General features: G+C 34.2%; 3 protein-coding genes across 3 annotated transcripts; 1 reads left to right on the top strand and 2 right to left on the bottom strand.

The window, feature by feature from the left end:
* Nucleotides 1-6,367: 6,367 nt before the first annotated feature.
* On the bottom strand, nt 6,368-9,952 carry LOC118057095 (uncharacterized). Its single transcript, XM_035069553.2, has 8 exons — nt 9,644-9,952; nt 8,948-9,092; nt 8,700-8,868; nt 8,162-8,432; nt 7,725-7,990; nt 7,419-7,634; nt 6,961-7,063; nt 6,368-6,811 (listed from the first exon to the last, which is right to left on the bottom strand). The coding sequence occupies exons 1-8, from the start codon at nt 9,792-9,794 to the stop codon at nt 6,753-6,755; spliced, it is 1,380 nt and encodes a 459-aa protein (XP_034925444.1). The 5' UTR covers nt 9,795-9,952; the 3' UTR covers nt 6,368-6,752.
* Nucleotides 9,953-16,425: 6,473 nt separating this feature from the next.
* Nucleotides 16,426-21,176, bottom strand: LOC118057093 (uncharacterized). Its single transcript, XM_035069550.2, has 7 exons — nt 20,904-21,176; nt 20,502-20,648; nt 20,271-20,369; nt 19,832-20,023; nt 19,525-19,644; nt 19,099-19,170; nt 16,426-18,877 (listed from the first exon to the last, which is right to left on the bottom strand). Exons 1-7 carry the CDS (start codon nt 21,132-21,134, stop codon nt 18,653-18,655), a joined length of 1,086 nt encoding a protein of 361 aa, XP_034925441.2. The 5' UTR covers nt 21,135-21,176; the 3' UTR covers nt 16,426-18,652.
* On the top strand, nt 16,669-18,261 carry LOC118057094 (rhodanese-like domain-containing protein 14, chloroplastic). The gene is made up of 6 exons (XM_035069552.2): nt 16,669-16,891; nt 17,034-17,080; nt 17,166-17,258; nt 17,400-17,538; nt 17,629-17,731; nt 17,860-18,261. Exons 1-6 carry the CDS (start codon nt 16,669-16,671, stop codon nt 17,972-17,974), a joined length of 720 nt encoding a protein of 239 aa, XP_034925443.1. The 3' UTR covers nt 17,975-18,261.
* Nucleotides 21,177-22,173: the final 997 nt, after the last annotated feature.

The following is a 22,173-nucleotide window of genomic DNA, read 5'->3' as shown; positions in this document are numbered from 1 at the left end:
TACTGGAGAATCTTTATGAGTGTAAGGAATGTGAATTGGAGGCACCATGCCATAGAGTATCTCATAAGGGGTCTTCTTTGTTGAAGTGTGGTAGTTGGTGTTGTACCACCACTCACAAGCACTTAACCATTTTCCCCATAAGGCTGGGGCAGTCCCTGTTATGCACCGTAAATAACCTTCAATACACTTGTTAACCACCTCGGTCTGGCCATCTGATTGGGGATGATAGACAGTAGAATAGTGTAAGTTGACACCCTGATGCTTGAACAATTTCTTCCAAAATTGACTGAGAAAAATGCTATCCCTGTCGCTCACGATGGTGGCTGGCATTCCATGGAGTTTGTAAACCTACTCCATGAAGACTTTAGCTACTGTCATGGCAGTGTAGGGGTGGGAGAGTGCCATGAGGTGAGTGTATTTGCTAAACCTGTCCACCACTACCAGGATGACCTCTTTTCCATCTGATTTGGGTAGGCCTTCAATGAAGTCCATGCTAATGTCGATGAAGGGGGCCATATGAATGGGTAGAGGTTGGAGAAGTCCTGGGAGCTTCACATTCTCAGTCTTGTTTTGCTGGCAAATGGAACATTCTCGGACATATTGTCTGATGAATTTCTGTAGCTTTCTCCAATAAAACACCTGCCCGAGCCTCTTAGTATTGACAGTGGCTCCTGAATGCCCTCCTGCTGCAGTATCATGATATAAGCTGGTGAGCTTAGTTTGTAATCGAGTGTCTTTACCCACAACGACCTTTCCCTTGCGAAGGAGAGTTTGATTGATCCATGTATAGGCAGAATGGGAGTTGGTATCTTTGTTCACTTCATCAATGATCTTCTGTAAGTTTGGATCAGCTACCCAAGTCTGCCTGATCTCTTCCATGATGTTGGTGGAAATAGAGGATAGAGTTAGTGCACTCAATTCTTTGCTTGTAATCCTGGAGAGGGCATCTGCTGCCAAGTTGTCCTTGCCCTTCCTGTATTCTATCTCATAATCAAAGCCTAAGAGTTTAGTTAACCAAACTTGTTGTGCCTCATGAGTGGCCTTGTGATTGAGTAGGAATTTGAGACTTGAGTGATCTGTTTTGATTAATAAGTGTCTGCCCCTTAAGTAATGCTTCCATTTAGTGACAGCATAGACAATTGCCAACAACTCGCGTTCATATGCTGAAAGATTTTGCTGTCGAGGTCCAAGTGCCTTGCTTATAAACGCAAGGGGATGTCCCTCCTGCATCAAAACAGCTCCCATACCCACTCCTGAGGCATTTGTTTCTACAACAAAAGTCTTGTCGAAGTTTGGCAATGCTAGCACCGGGGGTTTGGACATGGCTGCTTTCAACTGATTGAAGGCCAAGGTGGTCGAGGATGTCCAGTTGAAGGAATCTTTCTTCAATAGCTGAGTAAGAGGCCTGCATAGCTCCCCATATCCCTTCACAAATTTCTTATAGTACCCTGTCAAACCCAAAAACCCTCTCAACTGTTTAATGTTAGTGGGAATAGGCCAATTCATCATTGCGACCACCTTACTAAGATCAGTAGCCACTCCTTCTTTGGTGATTACATGGCCTAAGTACTCCATCTAGCTGCTACCAAACACACATTTCTCCTTCTTAGCAACCAATTGGTTTGCACATAATAATTTAAACTCAACAGTAAGGTGATGCAAATGGTCAACCTGATTCTTGCTGTAAATCAATATATCATCAAAGAAAACTAAAATGAACTTCCTCAAATGTTGCCTAAAGATGTCGTTCATTAGACTTTGAAAGGTTGCTGGGGCATTAGAGAGCCCAAAGGGCATGACAAGAAATTCAAAATGGCCATTGTGAGTGCGAAAGGCTGTTTTGAACACATCATTAGGGTCATTCGAATTTGATGGTATCCTGCCCTTAAGTCAATCTTGGAGAAGATGGTTGTTCCCTCCAATTCTTCTAGCAATTCATCAATAATAGGGATAGGATACTTATCTTTTACAGTCAACCTGTTGAGAGCTCGAAAATCCACACAAAACCGCCATGTTAGGTCCTTTTTCTTGACTAGCACTACAGGAGAAGCAAAAGGACTATGGCTTGGTTGAACAATTCCAGCTTCAAGCATTTCAGCCACTAGTTTCTCCAGGGTATCCTTCTGTAACCCTGAATATCTGTATGGTCTTAGATTGACGGTCAGGTTTTCATCCTTCAGTGGTATCCTGTGGTCATGTTCTCGAGTAGGAGGTAGGCCTACTGGTTCCCTGAAGACTTGGTGATAGATGTCTATCAATGTCTGCAATGGAAGCTCCTTTGCCTGTTGACCTGGAATGTATCCTTCCTGGGAGTTGAGGGCCTTGCCATTCAGCTCTAGCACTTGTAAACTGCAAATGTTCACCCCTGCCAATGAGGGTATGTTTGTGAGTAGTCCATTTAACTCCTCCAGCTGAATGGACTGGTTGAGTGTCGGGTTGTCTTCTTTTAGAGTCACTTCTTTACCCTGCCACCAAAAAGTCATCCACTTCTCTTCATAATTGGATAATACATTGCCCAATAATTTCAACCATTGTATGCCTAGGACCATGTCATAGTTTTGTAGAGCCATTACAAAAACATCAGCCTGGAACTGGACACCTTGCATTTTCCATTGCAGGTTCTTGCATAGTTTAGAACAAGCCATGATACCACCATTGGCTGCTTCTATCATCATTGGTTTGATGGGAGTTAAGAGGCAATTCTGTTTGTTGGCTAGGTTGGCATTGAGGAAGTTGTGAGTACTTCCAGAGTCAATCAAGATGAATATAGGGCATTTATCCAGCTTGCCCCAAATCTTGATGGTATGACATCTTGTAGTGCCCTGCAATGCATGTAATGACAGATGGGGAGTAAGGTTTTCCTCCTCCCTGGGTTCGGGGGCTTCTTCCTCCTCTGAATTTTCCTCTTCATCTTCTATAATGCATAGTGAATATAGTTTTCGATTTTTGCACCTATGTCCAGGTACAAATTTCTCATCACACCAAAAGCATAAACCCTTGGCCCGTCTCTCATCCATCTCTCTGGTTCTAATGGGTCGAGAAGGTCTGGGGTTGGGGTTAACCATAGAGTTGTTGAATGGTGGCCTGTTAGGAGTTGGTAATAAAGCTGGCTGGGGGGATTTAAATGTAGTGAAGGTGGGGCTGGAAGTTGGTTTGCTGGAGACTGTGGGATATGCATGTCTTGGGTTTGGTTGGTAAGAGTTTGATTGAGTTAGAAGTTTAGAGTATTGGGGGGTGGTTCTTCTGTAGGTGAGGGTGTTATCATGGAGTCTAGCTAGGTTATATGCTTGTTTGAGAGATTTGGGTTCAAACATTTTCACCAAATTCTTAATCTCCATTTCCAACCCTCCTAAGAAAAAAAACTAAGGCTTGTTTTTCTGATACCTGAGCTCGATTCCACAGCGTGTCGAACTCCTTAATATAGCCTTCTAGATCACCAGCTTGTTTGTGCTCGGTTAACTCCTCCAAGGGGTCTTTTTGTCCTCCAAACCGGCAGCACAGGGCGTCCACATAATCTGACCAAGTTGTTTCCTGTCCCTCCAAGTTTCTTATGAAGTTCTGGTGCCAGTACAGCGCCAACCCATCCAGGTAATATGATGATATCTTCAATTTATCTGGCTCTGCTATCTCTTCAAGGTCAAAATATTGATTGCATTTATACAACCACTTATGCACATCTTCACCTTCAAAGGTAGGGAAGTTCATCTTGGGCTTGTGAACCCTGAAGGATCCTTGCGAACATTCTCTAATTCCTCCCGAACTGTGAGTTGTGGTAGGCGGTTGAAGAACATGGGGTCGCTGGGAGGAGCTGGTCTCTCCAGTGAGAGTTTGTAAGGTATGTTTTATTGCAATCTGCTGGTTAGCTATTTCTCTTATCATAGCTTTGAGTTGGCCAAGATCATCCGACTGTGTATTTAGTGTAATTTCTATTCCATCGATTCTTTGGTTAGCAGCTTCCAAGGAATCATCACATCTTCTCACATCTTGGGACCTAGTCTCTGGAGGCATGTTGTGGAGGTCTAAATATGAAAGCTCTGATACCACTTTGCTGCAAGTATATTTTTAGAGGATGATCAAAGGCTCAAGGAATGGGGAGAAAGGTTAGAAGAAGAGAGGTAGAACGTGACATGCGTTCTGCATGATTTCTCCAAGCACACTGCAGAGACACGAGAGAATTTAGGAAAGAATGTTGGTTTCTGTTATTGATTAATTCTCTATGTTACAACCTATAGGGTATTTATAATAACCCTCATGTTCTGTTTGTTATATTCCTCTTAGCCTTTACACGTGGCTTCTATACGTTTAATTCAACATTAACCGGGCTGCACAAAATGCAACCGTTTAACTAATCTTTAAATTCTTTGCCGCTTCTTCTCAACGCTGTCGTTTATGCTGTGTTTGAATTATTTCCCTCTTCTTCTGTGCTAATCCCTAGCTTCGTTGATTCCAGTCGTGACAGAAACAAAGGAGCTAATCATATGAACAAACTTAAAGTATAAAGATTGGATTAAAAAAAATCTCTCTTTTTCATGAAAGACCCTTTGTATAAAAACCCAAACTCATTGCACTGCATATCTAGCCGAAGAAGATGAACTTAAACATTACATGTATTTCTAGCTTTTCAATCTGCCAATCTTGATGACTGCTCAAAAGCATTTTAATATCATCAATGATTTGATAGATATCCCAATTAATATCTTCATGTTGCTGTGATAATGCTTGAGTTACAATGGCTGAATCAGTTCCATTGATCAGATTGTCATGTCTTCTTGATACTGCCATCCTCATTGCCCCTCAAAGAGGGAAATTAAGCTTTCAACCTGTCAAGAGCTTTCCGCACCTTAGTCGCTGTGAAAATGCCATCCATGGCTGTACTTCTGTGTTTTATCCATACAATCCAAATGCCAGCATCAATTTCATTTCCTTTGAAGGCTGCATCAATGTTGACTTTCAAAGTTGAAGTGTTGCCCTAGGAGATGTCCAAACGGTTGAACTGCTTGTCTGAATAGCATGATGTTTCCTTTGCACAAGAAACGCCTTGCTCCTTGCAACTCAGAACAAGTTCTAAAGGCTGAGTTCACAGTCCTAGGATCAATCTGAGAGCCTTCTAAAACACATTTGTGCCTGGATTTCCATACCTTCCAGCACATTATTACTAGCGATGGTGTTTGATCTTGCATGACATTTCCTGGCATTTTCTTTGTCAAGGAATAGAACGCCAGCCTTCTAGCACAAAACAACTGGATGACAAACAGACTGCTACTACAATTGCAATTGGTTTTTACAGTACATTTCTTGCAAACTTTGCAATGAAAAATCGCCATGTTAATAACATGATTAAAACTCCAGAAAATCCAACAAAAAAAAAAAGTAACAGCAGAGAAAACCAGTTCACTAGCAACATTGTAGCAGAAGGTTCGGAATATCCAACACATCCGAACCACCTATTTTCAACTACTGGAACCCGTATAATCAAGCTAAATTTAGAAAGTCAATAAATATTATAGCCGCCATTGATTCATTTCCAAATTTGTTCAACAGCATGCTCAGCTGCATATTACACCTCCAAATGCAATGCAATTCAGAACCAAACCATTATTAACATGCCTCCAAAGGTGATTTTGGGGAAGAATTTCTCTAGAATTAGCATCACACATGATATAAGAACCCATTTTTTCCTCGGATTCAAAGAAATTCATAAATATCAACCACTCTCCTTTGTCTAGGATCTTCAATTGGTCCTTCATAGTAACCATTCAATTGCTTCACATCAGATATTTTTTAAAAAAAATCATTAAGCATCTTGCAATCTACAATCTCCAATTCAAAATATTATAACCCTACTATAAGATCAAAAATTTGAAAAAAAAAAAAAAACTAGCATAATTCAATGAAAATTCAAGAAAAAATACATATCCTTTTATTCATTCAAAGAAAGAAACACAACATATCACTCACCAACCAAAAAAGAGAAAAACTATATATATAAGAAATGATTATTTCATTTGATGATTTTTCTGTTTTATAAATACAGAGATGTTCTTTCCTCACAAGTATTGGTCAAATCACTTGTGATCACACAAGGGAAGAGCAAGTAAGATAAGCGTGCCTAGTTTCTAAACTTATCAGCTAAGATTTCCGTTCTCTCCTAATAATTACCAGGGTCACTTTCAGGCCCCATCAGTAAATTTCAATAACCTGTAGCTTCCTTGTAAAGCATCAAGAAATCATATCTTAAACCTTACATTTGAAGCATGAAGAAAAGCATTAGGATGATATCATCGATCATTAGTTCATTGCGACATCTGCATATTAAAATCATCAAAAAAATCATTTCAGCGCAAAAGCTTGAAAACACATCATCAAATAGGTAAGCACATTGAGAAGCCATATATAATTTAAATTGAGAGTACAGACTTATAGACCAAGTTTTGAAAACTATTACATGAATTACTTTGTAGACATGACAAATTCCTTGCAGACTTGAAGTAATAAGCAAAGGTGGGGGAACGAAAAAGACTACTATTAATACACTACTACTACTCTGTCAAATAAGTGACAGCCAAAAATGAATAATTGTAGAAGTCAAAGAGGCATGTTTGTATCTCCTTCTTCTTTGAAGACAGACCACTATATTCTCCTTGTTGATTTCAAGGTTAAATCATATGTAAACTTCGAACTAGCTGGAAGCACAACAGATATATAGAATGAATTGGGTGGTTGTTGTTTCCAAAAGTAATCGGTCTGTTTGATCAAATGTTCAGTGGCTCTGCCTCATTATCCCTTTCCTTCATTTCCCAGACTTCTGTCTCTGTAAAAATGCAACAGGCAAGTATTGGTAAATATATGCACCATGTTTCTTCCACTATGCAGTATGCACAATATAATCTAAAGATGAACTGAGAACTGCTTTTATATCTAAGTTCAACAGAAGTTGCAAAGTAGAGGGAAAAGATTTACTTTGCTTTTCTGCAATCACCAAGAGCCTCCTCTGCAAGATAGATGCCACCACGAGGAAAATCGAGCACATACCAAACATAACAGTGATAGGGAATGCATTGACCTTCAAATAAAAAACCAAAGAACTAGTAAGCAAACACAAAACGAGAGACACTCCATGTTCGCAGTCATATGTGGTGGGTGAGTTGGAGGGGAGGGGGAGGGTGGTAGCATGGAACAGAAAACTACTTCCAAGTTACAGGTTGGTCATGCTGAAGATGGATACCAATTAGGTTAGTCTTAACTAACTGAAGGTTAAACCAGTGCACTGAGTCTATCGAGTGTGATCAAAACTTATACAATGCTAGCACAAATGCATAAATACCTGGCGAGTAATCTAGGTTTTTCCAGTTTTATGAGCAATTCTACAATTACCACTACTAATGGGTCAGGATATACAAGTAAAACTAGCAACTTACATTGTACAAAACAACGCACACAAAGATATTGAGTGGAATGCGGAAGAAGTTCATAATGGTGCTTCTGGCCTCCTCAGGAATGTATTGGGACCTCATCTTCATAATAGAAGGCCAGAATATCCCTACACAAGCCTCAAAGGTGCAGAAGCCAAGCATCTGGAGACAGCCTGATAATGAGATGCCGCCGCCCTTAACTTTAGAAGGTGCTACTAAGAACTGTTCCATGTCAGAGAAACTGCAGATTAATAGGAGAACATGGAAGGAGGAAACAAAGGATCAAAATGATAGATTGGAAACCATACATACACTGGTTACAATAGGAAGCAGAAGAGATGCTGATGAGACAATGAAAACAATCTGCATGTAGCTCTCTACCCTGGGTGATGAGCGGGCCATCAACCGAGATGCAATAGAGCTTCCCAACATTGATGCCAACATGAATGTCGCAAAAATAAATCCATGAGGAATTTCCTCATCGTTTGGGCTCAAAGCAGGTGTCCAGAGGAACACAAAGGTATACATAGAACCTTCAAACAGAGACTGAATTGCACCCAGCAAAGCAATTTTCTCATCTGAAAAGCATTAAATATAATTCAGAGGAAAGGGGAAAAGTATAAGGAAAAAATATGGGGAAGCAAGGTAAAAAAAGTAGCAAGGAAGAAACAGGCTGAAAAAATAAATTAGCTTGCCAAACACCACACTGAACAATGAATGCATCATGCAAAGCAACTATCAGACTCTACCAGAAGCAATGGCCACAGCAGCACCCCTGAATTGGGCAATCAAGTCCTTGTTCTCTGAAGGATCTCCGTAGTTCTCTGTCCATGATGACAAAATAACGGCCATTCCAATTGCAAGAAAACATGCAGCAGCATCAAAAGGAGCCACAGGGCCAAGTTGAAATGTATCTACAAGAAAGTTTCCAAACAATCCTGACAAGATAGCCACAAGACCATTTCCCAGAAAAATTGCCTTTGAAAATGTCAGTGACAGCCATTGTTGATCAAAGCCCCTCTGCACCAATTAAGTGAGAAAAAAGAAGAATTAAGATGAGGTTACATTTAAAGGTGATTACCCATCTGCTAATGATTAGATTGAATTGGTTTTAGCAAAGAACAGCGAGGAGAAATTGTTATGGCAGAAACTTAGATCAGAAATCTTGAACCACTAATGTTAAGGAGGTTGACTGATCTACCAAGTGTTATGCAATGATTTGTTCTTCTAAACCTGAAACCAGAAAGTATTAACTAATAACACTACAGCAGAAAAACAATCCATTACCTTATTGTGTTCTGCGACCAGCCATGACTCAAATGATGAAAATAGGAGAGAAGTGGCGATACCTCCCAAGACACGGCCTATCATTAAAACTCTGTACTGAGGAGAATGCTTGGTAATGCAGCTCAGTATATAGGTAATGCAATAAGTCACACATGCCCTCCTTCGACCCCTGACATGAAGCCAAGCAGATCACACTTAGTAAAGGAAAAACATTATCATAAAACAACAACTCTCGAGGAACCACTTACTGTTTATCAGCCAAAGATCCAACAATCGTCCCAAACAGCATGGAGGACCCAAAACCAGCGATAAAAAGCTGCCCAATCTCCCCTTTCCCAAAGCCATATGTAGTATAAAGGAAGTAAACATATGGACCTTGCAACCAATCACCAGCTGTCACATAAACAGTAATTTATCAGGAACAGAATTGCTGAAACAACTTAATCAACAAATTCTAGTCTGATATTGAAGGCAAGATAGAATATCCAAATCTAGCTAGCCTTAAGAGGCTGCTCAACTAAAATTCAACAAAATAAATCAGATCCAATCTCCATTATCAGTTTAAAAGTACAAAACACAACGGAAGCTCAAACTTTTACAGCACCAAATACTAACCCTCCACTAAGTAGTAGAAAAAACAAACAAAATGAAAAACAAGAACCCATATCAGACCCACTTATTTATGACCAATCTAAATCCAGATCCCACTTCCCCAACCTATAAAAAAAGCAACCCGAGTCCCGCATTCCTCACACTTCTCATTTTTCTCATAAAATTTCCATCTTTGAAGACCAGAAAAAACAAATCCCACAAAAATGCTAATAACCCCACCTCCAAAAAACAATCAAACACACGTAAATCACATCAGATCCATGCAAATACATTATAGATCTAAAAAGGTTAGGATTTTTAATGGAAAAATAAAAGAAAAGGCACACACTTACCCATCATAAGAGAGTACACTACAAGGTAGTTATTCTTGAAAGAATTGAAAGCAGGAGATGTATTGATTCGATCTTTTGTTGTCTTGCTTAACTCAACTCCAAACACTACAGCACTTAATGCCCCAAAAACCAAATAGTAAAAAGCTTCCATTTTTTTCTTATTTCACTCAATATCTCTCTGTTTTTGAGAGAAGGAACCCCAGAACAATACCCCCTGTAATGTATAATGTAGTGTTGTCCGGCGAAACAATCTCTTCAAAGAGCGTGTGAGATTCGCTTTTCTTTGAAGCCCGTGCGAGCGAGAGAGAGAGGAGGTATATTAGTATATATAGTAAAGTTGAAGAAGAGTGGGCTGTTATCTTCTGCATGCAGTTCTATCATCATTTCATAGTATTTTTAGCTGTCGCTCGTGATTCTTGGACTCTTGCCTTTTCGTTTGCAATTAAATGCTACCATGAAACTAGTAGTATGGAGTTGTGTTGAGTAATAATGGTATTTTTAAATCAACTTATATGTTTATGGAAATTAAATTTCTTTCTGAATAATCTTGATAATTCACTTCTCAGTTGATGTATTTAGAGGAATTTAATAGATTTTCTTAAGTATTTTCCTTTCGGCTTTTGTTGGGTTCTCAAAAATTAATTTTAACGTTAATTATATATCCAATAGTACAAATTAAATCTACCTTGAAACTAAGAATGTGTTTTGTATTGCGGTAGCTGTTGTGGTTGTGGTTTAAAAAAAAATTGTTTTTATAAAAAGTACTTTTAGTTGAGATTGATTGAAAAAATAGGTGTTCGGTTAAAAACTGTGGTTGAAATTGAGGTTGAATAAAATAATTTAATATATTTGGTTAAGAGTGCTTTTGAAATTGAGGTTATAAAATAATTTTAAAAATATATATTAATACTGATGGTTTTTAATTTAAATGTTATGGATTTAACTATTGCTATTACTTCATAAAATAAATAATATTTTATATAAAATTAGATAAAATATTATCAGGAATAAAATTGATTTGATATTACAGTGCAGGTGAATTTAATTCACTCTACACTAGTTTTTCGAGAAAAAAAAATATTGTTTACATGACAATATGAGTAAATTTAATTCACTATAAACTAATTTTTAAAAAAAATATATATATACAAAAAATAAACACACTGAAAAAAAAAATTATATATATACAAAAAATAAGCACACTTTAAAAAAAAAAAAAAAAAGAAGAAGAAGTCAGTGAACAGTGCAAGTGAATTGCACTGTGCACGTAAATTAAATTTCGAGAAACAGTCAGGAGTTGCTTCTCAAAATTTGCGTGCAGAACGCGAAAATTACACGGGGCCCACCAACAGTTTTTTTGCGTTTTTAATTTAACCAAACGAATTGTTTGTTGTGGTTGCTTCAAACGCAGAAGCAACCACGTAAACAAACGGGCTCTAACAGTATTGAGTTGTATTTTATAATAATGGTATTTTTAAATCAACTTATATGTTTATCAATGCTAATTTTTTTAAAAATAATTTACTCTTGTATCAGTCTGATATATTTAGAAGGATTTAATGGATTTTTGAAGTCTTTATCTCAAGATTTAAACCTAAAAAGACAAGGAATAATGAAGCATGCCTCCTTAAATACTAAGACTAATAATTTAAAATTAATTTAATCTTTTGGTAACTTGTAGCCACTAGAGAAAGAAAAAAAATATCAACATCAAAGTCAAGGCTAAAGGTGAGTATTGTTATCTCATTTTTTTTCTCTTTTGTTGTTATCTATTTTTTTATATAATTTATTTTATTTTATTTTGTAGTGTGTGTATTAGATTTGTAAGATGTGTATTGTAATTTCTTGAAAAAATTCAAGATTATTCTCAGAACTAGTTAAATTATTTATCTTCAAATATAGATTAAAAAAATATATATTTCTAAACTATGGCATATGAAAAGTCCCAGGCTAATATTACTAAAAAAAACACTATGAATTTGCTTGAAAAAGAAATCAAATATAGTGACAATCAATAAAAGTTTCAAATTAACCTATGGTGACAATAATAATATAATTATTTTTATACATATTTAGCCTAATTAATAGATATTATTATACTATTATTTAAATCTCAAATTAAAGAAAAAAAAGTAAAAATATTATCTTATAAATACATTTATTTATTAAAAATTCTTATAAAATACAAGAGAAGCGTAGATAAGTTTATTGATTAAGAGCCTATTTAAGGATTTGATAAAAATTATTTTATAAATTTTTTTAAGTAAAAATATATTAAAATAATATATTTTTAATTTTTAAAATTTATTTTTAATATTAGCATATTAAAATAATTTAAATTTTTAAAAAAAAGGTAAAAAATTTTGAATCTGAGTAACATAATAAAATTGTTAGGGCCCTGAAAAACGCGGTTTTCACGTCGTAAATGTGATCGTTTTGTACGGAAGTAGTACACGTGTCGAGATCAGAAGATTTGATATAATAAATTCCGGCCTACAGCGTCGGTGGTCTGTGGACGAGAGCTAGTGGTAGGGACCCATATGGCAACGTCTTGGATCATGTGCTTCCCTTAACATTTTGTGGACCCTACTTTCCTTTTCTGTTCACCGTCGATTATATCATCATGTGGGACATGGATCAGGAATTCACTCTCTTTGATCATGCACTTGCTGGGGGGCATAAATAGAGGTTATTCTATTATTACTTGAGTTTTTTAAAAATATATAAAAATATTTTTTATATTTATATTTTTTATAAAATTATTAAAATTAATTAAAAAATACTAATTTTAATTTTTTAAATAAAAACATAATTTTAAAACTTGTTCAAATGCAGAAGTTTACCACTTTCTCATAGAACCAGTAAATTAGGATTTGCAATAGGTACTAGACTTTGCATGGATTATGATATATATGATAATAATTATTTTTTAAAAATTTTTTAATATTTTAAAATTTATTTTTAACTTCAACACATTAAAATAATTTGAAAATACAAAAAAATTAACTTGAAGAAAAAAAAAATAAAAAAAAATATTCAAAAATACTTTAAAAACATAAAAATAAACAGGCTCATGATATGATTTTTTTTAGGATAAATCACCCATTTTAATAGAAAATTAAGTATTTTTTTAAAATTCATTTAGGGAATGTTTCAAGGAATTTTGTGATACTTTTTAATTTCTGCATGATCCCTGTATTTTTCAGGTTATTATAATTATTTTTAATGAAACAAGTGTATATATAAACTGATCACATACCCACAAGAAACATTATGCATCACGTCAATTTTTCGATTTATTTTTGAATTGGTACATTAAAAAAAATAAAATTTACTTACAATCCCAGCTAAGATTCAAACTCAAGATGATATGGAGGAAATAAATCACTCACTATATCAGTTAATATCTTAAATGACATATATAGTGTGTTTTATGTGCGTAATAAAAATAATAGATTTTATCGTATTCCTAGCTCGCACTTGAATTGCATCCCATATATCTTTTCTTAAATCCAACTGATACATTTGCTATGATCCCACTGCTCTCACCTTTGCATTGGTGGTGTGCTGAGTAAAATTTCTCTAAAATCTCTTGGAATGGTTAGAGAGCATGATCTTGGTTATATATATATATATATATATATATATATATATATATATATATATATATAATATATATATAAAACGAGGGAATTCACTTCGTTAATCACTTTCATTTTAAACAAAAGAAGAAGAAAAAGGATTCTGATTTTGAAACTATCGATAAATATTTTCATAAACTATCATGCATTGATTAGAATTTGATGTTTTAATATGAATATTTGTTTTTGCTTTATAAATTTGTTTTTAGATTGTTTTTCATTTTTAAAAATCATCAAATTGATAAGTTTTTAATTGATTTTGATATACTAATATATATATATATATATATATATATATAATTTATTTTAATATATTTTTAATTAAAAATATATTTAAAATCCGTAAACACAAATCCCATCTCTCACCTTTCAATGGAAAATTTTTAGGTTTGGCAATGTAGTTGTTGTTGTTTTTCAAATAACTTTTGTGTTAAAATGTATGTCAATGTTATTTTTTTATTTTTTTTAAAAAAAAATTTGACATCAACACATCAAGATGATTTGAAAACACTCAAAAAAATATTATTTTGAAATAAATAAAAAAAATTTTAATTTTTTTCAAAATCACTTTTGAAATACAGAAACAAACAGGCATGGTAGCAATTGCGGTTAATTTAAAATGTTTTTCGCTCGGAAATGTATCAAAATAATTTTTAAAAAAAAAAAACATAATTTCAATAGTAGTTCCAAACACCACTTGAAATTGCATGAAGGGGCAGCATTTATATTTTAATTGGACGAGGGCAATAAATACACCAACTTCTTAGAAAAGGGTTTGAATTGAAACAATTAGGTCAAGTCCAAGTTTGGACCTAGCTAGGGCATGAAAAGGGAACAGCATGCATCCTACGTTTGCTTAGCACATTAGAATTGAAAGTGTAAGTTGCTCCCATGTAGTTTCAAGAACACACAAAACTTTACTGCTAGATCTAAACAGAGTAGACAAGAAAATTGTAATGAGCCAACTTCGAGCTGTACGTGCCAGTTGTTCTTCATTATCTTATCATAAACTATGAATTCTTTAAAGTCGTGCTCAGACATGGCAATGATGGCAAAGTTCCTGAACCCGACAACATAATAAAAACTGTTAAAACCTTTTTTTCTGCCTGCAACAATAACACCAGAGCTAGCTTACAACACTGATCCATTTTTGGTGCTGTTTAATATATATATATATATATATAATATATATATATATATATTATTTTATTCACTTACAAATACTTTGAAAAATAACAACAGGTTTTCATCCCACGTAAAAAGAGAGATCAGGGAGGTATAAACAAGTTACCTGGAGAACAAAATATTCATAGAGAATGATATGAAATGACAGAATTTGCAAATTTAATTTTTAACGTGGATGAGTAATTATTTCTTCAATAATATAATAATTACTTAATAAATTTATATTAAATTTTTCTTTCATTTGATGATATGTCATTTTCAAGATTTTTTCTTGATAAAATTACCCCACCAGCACTAAGAGTTTATATCTAACTTTCAAAGATTTACAAGTGAAATTTTATTATAACAACTAACTCTCTCAATATAATAGATAATACAATTCAGATTTTTAATATCTTTATATCTTATAAGATATCATTTCAAGGAATTAAAAATATTTAATTATAGTGAGTATGGGATTTTAAATACTTTTATGCTATAATATAAAGGTTTTAATAGCACTAATTAGATTATAACCAATGATTAATGATTTTAAAGTGTTTTTGCTATTAGAATAGTTTATATATCATGTATTTTTAGATTTTCTTCTTAATTTTATAATTAGACAAGATATATATAGCAAAAATTAATCATTTATAACCTGTCGCAATCCAATTGATAGCTGAAATGGTTAATCAGCTCTTATTGGTCAAGCCAATTGGTCAACTAATTCCTGTAAAATTTCCTAGGTGTTTATTATAGATGAACAAATTGTCAATTAGTTCACGTAGAATTTCAGATTTATTATTTTTAACCTAAGTGAATTCTTATAATTGTTTTATTATTTATTTTTAAATGTATAAATAATGAAGAAGCATATGCATTCATTTTAATTTTATGCTTCTAAGATAAGATAAAATGGTTAACATCAAGTACTAGAAATGAATACTTAATTTTAAGTCTTTAATATGCTTCCTTCTTAGATTTGTTTCTTGATTTCTTCATGAAATCCTTAATTATGCTTGTCGATATGATATTTATATAAATATATTTAAAATTCATTCTCAACAAAACATATTATTTCAGTTTTTATATTATTGTTATCATAAAAAATATATATAAAAACATAAATATATGACATGAAGGTTAACACCTATCACCAATAAAAAAAATTTGCTTAATTATTTTTCTCAAAAATATTATTTTGAACTTTTAAAAATAAAAAACATTTTTTTAATTAATTTAATTTAATTTACTCAATACATGACACGAGCCTTATTTTAGATCAAATTAAGGCTAGGTTTGATAAAAATAGCTTTTATACATATAATTTTGAATATATTAATAAATGAAAAACTGTAGAAAATATTAAATAATTTCTTGATCATATAAATTACTTATGTAACTTAAAATATGCTTATTTTTTAATTATTTTAATACGAACGCATTTTTTAACCTAACATTCAATCAAATGCCATCAATTTTCTTCAGCAATTTTATAAGCTCCACATTACTAAAACTTAGACCACTGTATCACAATATGTTTGGTAATGCTATGCGTGTATTTTTAAAAAATATATTAAAATAATATATATTTTTTAATTTGTAATATCAATAAATCAAAATCATAAAAAAAAAAAAACACTTTAAAAGAATTAATTTAATTATTTTAAAAACATATTCAACTACAAAAACAAACAATCAAGTAAAACATACACTGCTATGTTTTTGGTAGCGCGACCATCCTCAAGTTAAACACACACTACTTTATTTGGGTGCAGCACCAAATATGGATAATGTTTATAAACGCAGTTGAAACTATATTTTTCAAAAATTTAAAAAATTTTCTTCCCTTTTTCTACTTAAAATTATGGTAGCATGGCTTGGATCTTGGGGTGCCATGGTTGCAAAAATCGGTGCAGATAGGGGGAGATATATCACTGCTCTGCAGCAGCAGCAGCAGCAAACACAAGGGACAAAATAAAAGGATCCCATGCAATCCTAAGGGTAACAAACCCTCAAACACGAACCACATATCCAGATTTTTTAGACAGATAACACCATAAATATCCACAATGTCTAGGGCCCAGTCTGCTCTTAATCTAGCTTAGCATTCAATGAACTCCAGATGTAACAAAAGCAAGGAGCAGCAAGCAGTTCAACCACCTATCAATTGTTGAACAAGGAACCAATCTCTCTAACTTGAAAGTACCTTCTCAAATGACTGCACTTCCTTCAATCAGTTCACCCTCATCTTCATCTTCTTTGTATCCTTATTATCAATCATCACCACTGATTTTCTCTTCAAAGACTGCCCAAGACCCTAGCTTACCTTTCTTCACTGTCAGATCAAATGGATCTTTACGGGGTAGGTCATCCTCATGCACAGTTCCGAGAGGCCTAAGAGTCTTCAACGCGGCAACAAAACCTGCAAAATCACCAGGTACTTTGCTCTAACCTGGGTTTTATTAGCAAGATTTCCCATGGATTTTGAACAGAAATAAGATCATGGAGTCTTTGCTGTGTTTATCTTCGATCTTGACTCTGAGTGGGTTATTTTTCTTATCTTTCTTTGGAGGGATTAGCTGAGGAAGATTGGAAGACTAAGAGAGAAGTTCTTCTACAGAAAAAGGTCCCTCCTTCCCTCCCTTTGTCTCTCTTAGACACACACATACACATTGAGAGAGAAAACTAAGAACCAAACTTGGTTATTTCAGGTCAGGAGTGTGGATGTGAAGGAAGCTCTGCGCCTTCAGAAAGAAAACAACTTTGTGATTCTTGATGTGAGACCAGAAGCGGAATTCAAAGAGGTTAGGGAACTTGTCATTATGTCCGAATAAGAAATATCAATTATAACTTACAGCTTATGAGCTTATGAACAGAGCTCAAAATAGCAAACTGCATCATTTGAGACTGAATTGCCTAACTTATTTTTCCTGTTTCGATCGCAGGCTCATCCACCAGGTGCTATCAATGTACAAGTATATAGGCTTATAAAGGAATGGACAGCATGGGACATTGCAAGGCGTGCTGCATTTGCATTTTTTGGCATCTTTGCTGGCACGGAAGAAAATCCTGAGTTTATGCAGAGTATGAAATATGTAACAATGCTTCCAAATCGTTGTAATTCTCAAGTTATGTGCCCAAGGGAAAACTAATAAGTTAAGAGTATGTTTGCAGCTGTGGAATCAAAGATTGATAAAAGTGCAAAGATAATAGTGGCTTGCTCAGCTGGGGGTACAATGAGGCCATCCCAAAATCTTCCTGAAGGTCAACAGTCAAGGTCTGTGAACTTCTCTGATTCTACTGTTACTATTCTCCATTTTCAATTTTCCCTGTTATGAAATTTATTCATTTACTCGTTCCCTGCCCCAGAAAGATATGAAAGCTTATTCTTGCTACTTCCTGCAGATCACTGATAGCAGCCTACCTATTAGTCCTAAATGGTTACACGAATGTCTTCCACTTAGAAGGGGGCCTCTACAAATGGTTCAAAGAGGGTTTGCCAGCAGAGTCTGAAGAGTGAAGCAACATAGGTGCTAAAAATGGTGCTTGTAGAGAATCTCAAGTTTTGTCTTCATTAGAGATGGTAATGTACTTGTATCGTGACCGTCTCTACTTTGTCCACAGATAGAAGATTAATGTATTGAAAATGAGTTTAATCGCACTGAAGAGAACATCACGAAAATTTGGCACTAAGCTATTTATACAAGAAACTTCAATGTATATGAAATGACCGTAGTAAAACTACCTAGTAGTTTACTGATAGTAAGAGTGATGAACTTTGATATAGAGAACGATTTTCCCTCACAACTACTCCATAAACATAAGTCAATCGAAGACTTCATATACAAGGTTTTTAACAGGATCATAGTTGTTGTGCATGATGGGAGTTGTGAAAAAGTATATATGTGATTACAGTGTTCAAATATAGTAAATTAACAAGTACTCCAGAGCATACCTCTTCAAAATAAAAGGAGAGGTGTGGTATTCTCTATATGTGCTGATTTAAAAAACCAGATGCACGCCTGATAAACTTCACCATGTATGGTTCCGACAATTGTCCAAACAACCATGTTTGGCATGTGCCAGTTCAATAACCAACTCAATTCTTCGTAACACTAATCACAGGTGCAGAGGACTGCAACACTTAATGATTCGAGAATGTGAACATAGTATCTCCACTGATAAAACTCCTATTTGGTCAAGCCTTTAAAGAAGCTCTAGCCATAGCAAGAGCACCTTCATAACTTCGATTTCCACCTATGAATCCACTCATGTGAACAAACACACAGCCAGGAATCCCTGTTGCCTTGGAGAGCTCGTCATCTACCAAACCTCTCCAAGGTAATGGTAGAGGTTTCCGGCTCTCAAACTTATCAAGTGACACTGCCACTGCCTGTATTCGCCAGTTTTCACTCCTATCATCCTACAAATAGCCAAAGAGAAAAGGAAAGGAAAGGAAATAAATATTGCAAACTCTGATCTTGCATGACACGTAGCACACAGAGAACAAACATCAGCTCAGAATATCGATAAAAGATGTTTGGGAATATATGGGTTTTTATGATACCGCGTTTGTTACTTGATTAATTAGTGTCCTCATCCACATGTGATAGCAGGTAAATGACAAAAGACTATTATTAGTACCTGGTAAATAACATATTTGATAGAAGGATTGATCTTCATTTTTTCCTCGAGTTCAAATATGTGGAGCTTCCACTGCCAGAAAGATCAAATGCAATTTCAGTTCTAACAGTGACTAAATGTCTCAAATAATCTCTACTCAACTTAAGATTCGTGTAATGCTTACTAGCTAGATATTAATAAAAAACAATGGTCAAAGTCACTCTCATTCTTCACTTTCAAGGAAAATAAGCCACGACATATAGGGAAGCAGATTTAAAAATCTGCTAATGAAAGATGTTTTCGCATACCATGCCAAATACTTTATAAATCTGCCCATCCTTGTTTTAGCACAAAATAATCAATTTAAATGGATATGAGTCATATACAAATCTCATAAAAAAGGAATGAGGCTGTTAAACAGTGTAAGTTATGTAACTACCCACTTACAGGGCATGATCTTGTCAGCACCATGATTTCTCCACTGTGATCAATATCTTCTCTTGATGCAAGGCACTCCATGACAATTGATCGAGCTGGTAGCCACGATTTTGCATGAAAATTAATATTCTGTGACATCAACGTTGTTATGAAATTTTCAAACACGACTGCTCGAAGCATTCATTCAATTATTCATTAATTCAGCATCATCAGGTGTGGCCTAAGAAGAGCGCCTTCCAGTCAACTTGCATATTATTGACAAATAATTTTGACACAATGAAGCTGATGTAAACATGGAGAACGTTAGAATACACACCTCCATAAATTCAGTTCCAGCAACTTTCATCGCGTGTTGAAAGGCTTCATCCTCTCTCTCAGAGGATTGAATAGGATCAACCCAGTCCAGGTTTAACCTTCCCACTCTCTGTGATAAGCTTGTGCTATTAACGTATTTAGGAGGTTGATCTATGTCATATTGATTAATTCCATTATCAGCAGCATCAATTGCCTGTTACAATGCGTAATGTTTCAGTTGGTATTGGACATGCAAGCACAAAAACAATACAATAGATTAAAAGGACTATTTGAAGACATTCAGGTTATAAAAATGATGTTTTATTATGCATTTAGGCTTAGAACATGAATGATGTTTTCACAACAAACACAAAGAATAAAAAATTAGAACATGAAGAACAACAATTCTGATCATTCTGTTAATTTGTACATTATTGTCGACAAAATATATAATGCATTACCTCCACAAAGTTTTTATACACTGCTAGAAATAACTCATGCACATCTTGATCTCCTTCATTTAGCTGAAGCTCCTTTGCTATTATCTCTGCCCCGTAATGCTGGAGAAGGAGAGAAGAAAAACAGTACAACCCTTTTTGTCATTTAAGACGCATTTAACAGAACGTGTCCTTGACATATAACAAGCATGGAAACATATGATGCAAGAAGCTTGGAATTTTATAACAGTATACCTTGTAAACTAGCCCTGCACTGCTTAGTTTAGTAGTGAAGCCATGGCCAAAAACTTCATGAAATCCTTTCTGGTGATGATCATAACGATCTCTACTTGGATCATATACCCCTCCAACATCAAGCACAGCATCAAGGGTCTCCAGTACCTTCAATAAACCATAAAAATCCTCACCAAAAGTTGAAACTAACCATTCAAGAAACAACCCCATTAGACCAGTAAAATAAAACTTTAAGGCTTTAAGCACATGAAACTAAAACATTAAGCCTTTCTACTGAAAAAATTTCAAGAAACAACCCCATTAAACTAACAAATGAAAACTTAAATCTTTAAGCTTAAAAAGCTTCAAGAAAAACAAACGACCCCATTTAAGCTAATAAAAAAGAGGAGTGAAAAGAAGAACCTGGGGGTCTCTTGAACGGATTATATGGGCATTGGAGAACTTGTTTGTTAAGCGAATGAGGAAGCAAGCTAAAGCTTCATCACAATGAAACTTTCCATTGTGAGTGCCCACCACTCGCTTTGCACGATTTGTTGTTGTTGAGAATGAGAAAACAGAGCTTGATACACACCTCTTATTGCATACCAGGTGTTTGTAGAAATTTTGTGAAAGGTTTTTGCTAAACCCCAACATGTCTTGTTTGTTTGATGTTTTTTTCCTCTCTCGCTCAAAGCAAATTTTCATTCAAGAAACTATTGGGCCTTACAAGCCCAATTGTTCTCTATCAATCTCAGAGGTTCATTGGATCATTTTGGAAGTGTGATATTTTTTTACTTTTAGGTGTTTTAAAATTATATATTTTTTAAAAATTATTTAATTAATATTTTTAGTGTATTTAGATATTTTTGATGTAGTAATATAAAAAAAAATATATATATATATATATTTTCAAATAAAAAACTTAAAAAGTATATTACCTTATAATACCAAAAGTAAGTAACAAAAATTATCATATGAATCATATATATTTGAATCAAAATTGTTTTAATGGTTGATGCTGAGAATATTAGTATTTTTTATTGGCTGTATGGGTTGCATGAGTTTATATAAAAAAAATTTCTAGGCATAGTCACTTAAAACCATAGTTATAAGAATTAATTTTAGATCGACTAGTTCAAGACCATATCATAAATTAGATGGGTTAATTAGAATCAATATAAACTCCTTTTTACTTAAAAAAAAAAAACATCCTCTTGATAAAATAAATAACTTGGTTTGGATTAAATCCCAAATAAAAAAAATATTAAATTAATTCATCGATCGAAGATCTTATAACTTTGGTATCAAATTAAAATGGAAAAGATTTTAGAAGAATGGAGAGTGATTTGTGTACATGAGTAGCTTAGAACCCAATCAGTCATGCAATAATAAAGAAATCATTGTCACTTGAGAGGAGGAGGAAACTGTATCTGAATTTGTTGGCAAACTTCCATTCAAAGCAATGATGTGTTGATCTTAGAAGATACTCATAATCATGTTTTATTTATGAAATTGATTCAAGAAATACAATAAGCACTTAACTACTTTCACTGTTTTTATATACATAACCTGTATTTTAAAATGATTTTCAAATTAGTTTTTGTTATAAAAATATTAAACTAATTTTTTAGGTGTTTTAGGATAATTTTAATGTTTTGATGTTTTATATATATATATATTGTTTTGATTTATT

The sequence above is a fragment of the Populus alba genome, chromosome 15 (assembly GCF_005239225.2).
Source record: "Populus alba chromosome 15, ASM523922v2, whole genome shotgun sequence".
Taxonomy (NCBI): domain Eukaryota; kingdom Viridiplantae; phylum Streptophyta; class Magnoliopsida; order Malpighiales; family Salicaceae; genus Populus; species Populus alba.
This window is presented reverse-complemented; position numbering and strand designations above follow the sequence as displayed.

Coding starts and splice junctions, on each gene's coding strand:
- LOC118057095 (XM_035069553.2), bottom strand. CDS start 9,794: ATGGAAGCTTTTTACTATTTGGTTTTTGGGGCATTAAGTGCTGTAGTG. Junction 7,991..8,161: donor TGCTGTGGCCATTGCTTCTG/GTAGAGTCTGAT, acceptor AATGCTTTTCAG/ATGAGAAAATTGCTTTGCTG. Junction 7,064..7,418: donor TGTGCGTTGTTTTGTACAAT/GTAAGTTGCTAG, acceptor TTTTATTTGAAG/GTCAATGCATTCCCTATCAC.
- LOC118057094 (XM_035069552.2), top strand. CDS start 16,669: ATGACTGCACTTCCTTCAATCAGTTCACCCTCATCTTCATCTTCTTTG. Junction 16,892..17,033: donor AAAACCTGCAAAATCACCAG/GTACTTTGCTCT, acceptor TGGAGGGATTAG/CTGAGGAAGATTGGAAGACT. Junction 17,259..17,399: donor CAGAAGCGGAATTCAAAGAG/GTTAGGGAACTT, acceptor TTTCGATCGCAG/GCTCATCCACCAGGTGCTAT.
- LOC118057093 (XM_035069550.2), bottom strand. CDS start 21,134: ATGTTGGGGTTTAGCAAAAACCTTTCACAAAATTTCTACAAACACCTG. Junction 20,649..20,903: donor TCCGTTCAAGAGACCCCCAG/GTTCTTCTTTTC, acceptor GGTTTATTGAAG/GTACTGGAGACCCTTGATGC. Junction 19,171..19,524: donor TGCTGACAAGATCATGCCCT/GTAAGTGGGTAG, acceptor TCTTTCTGGCAG/TGGAAGCTCCACATATTTGA.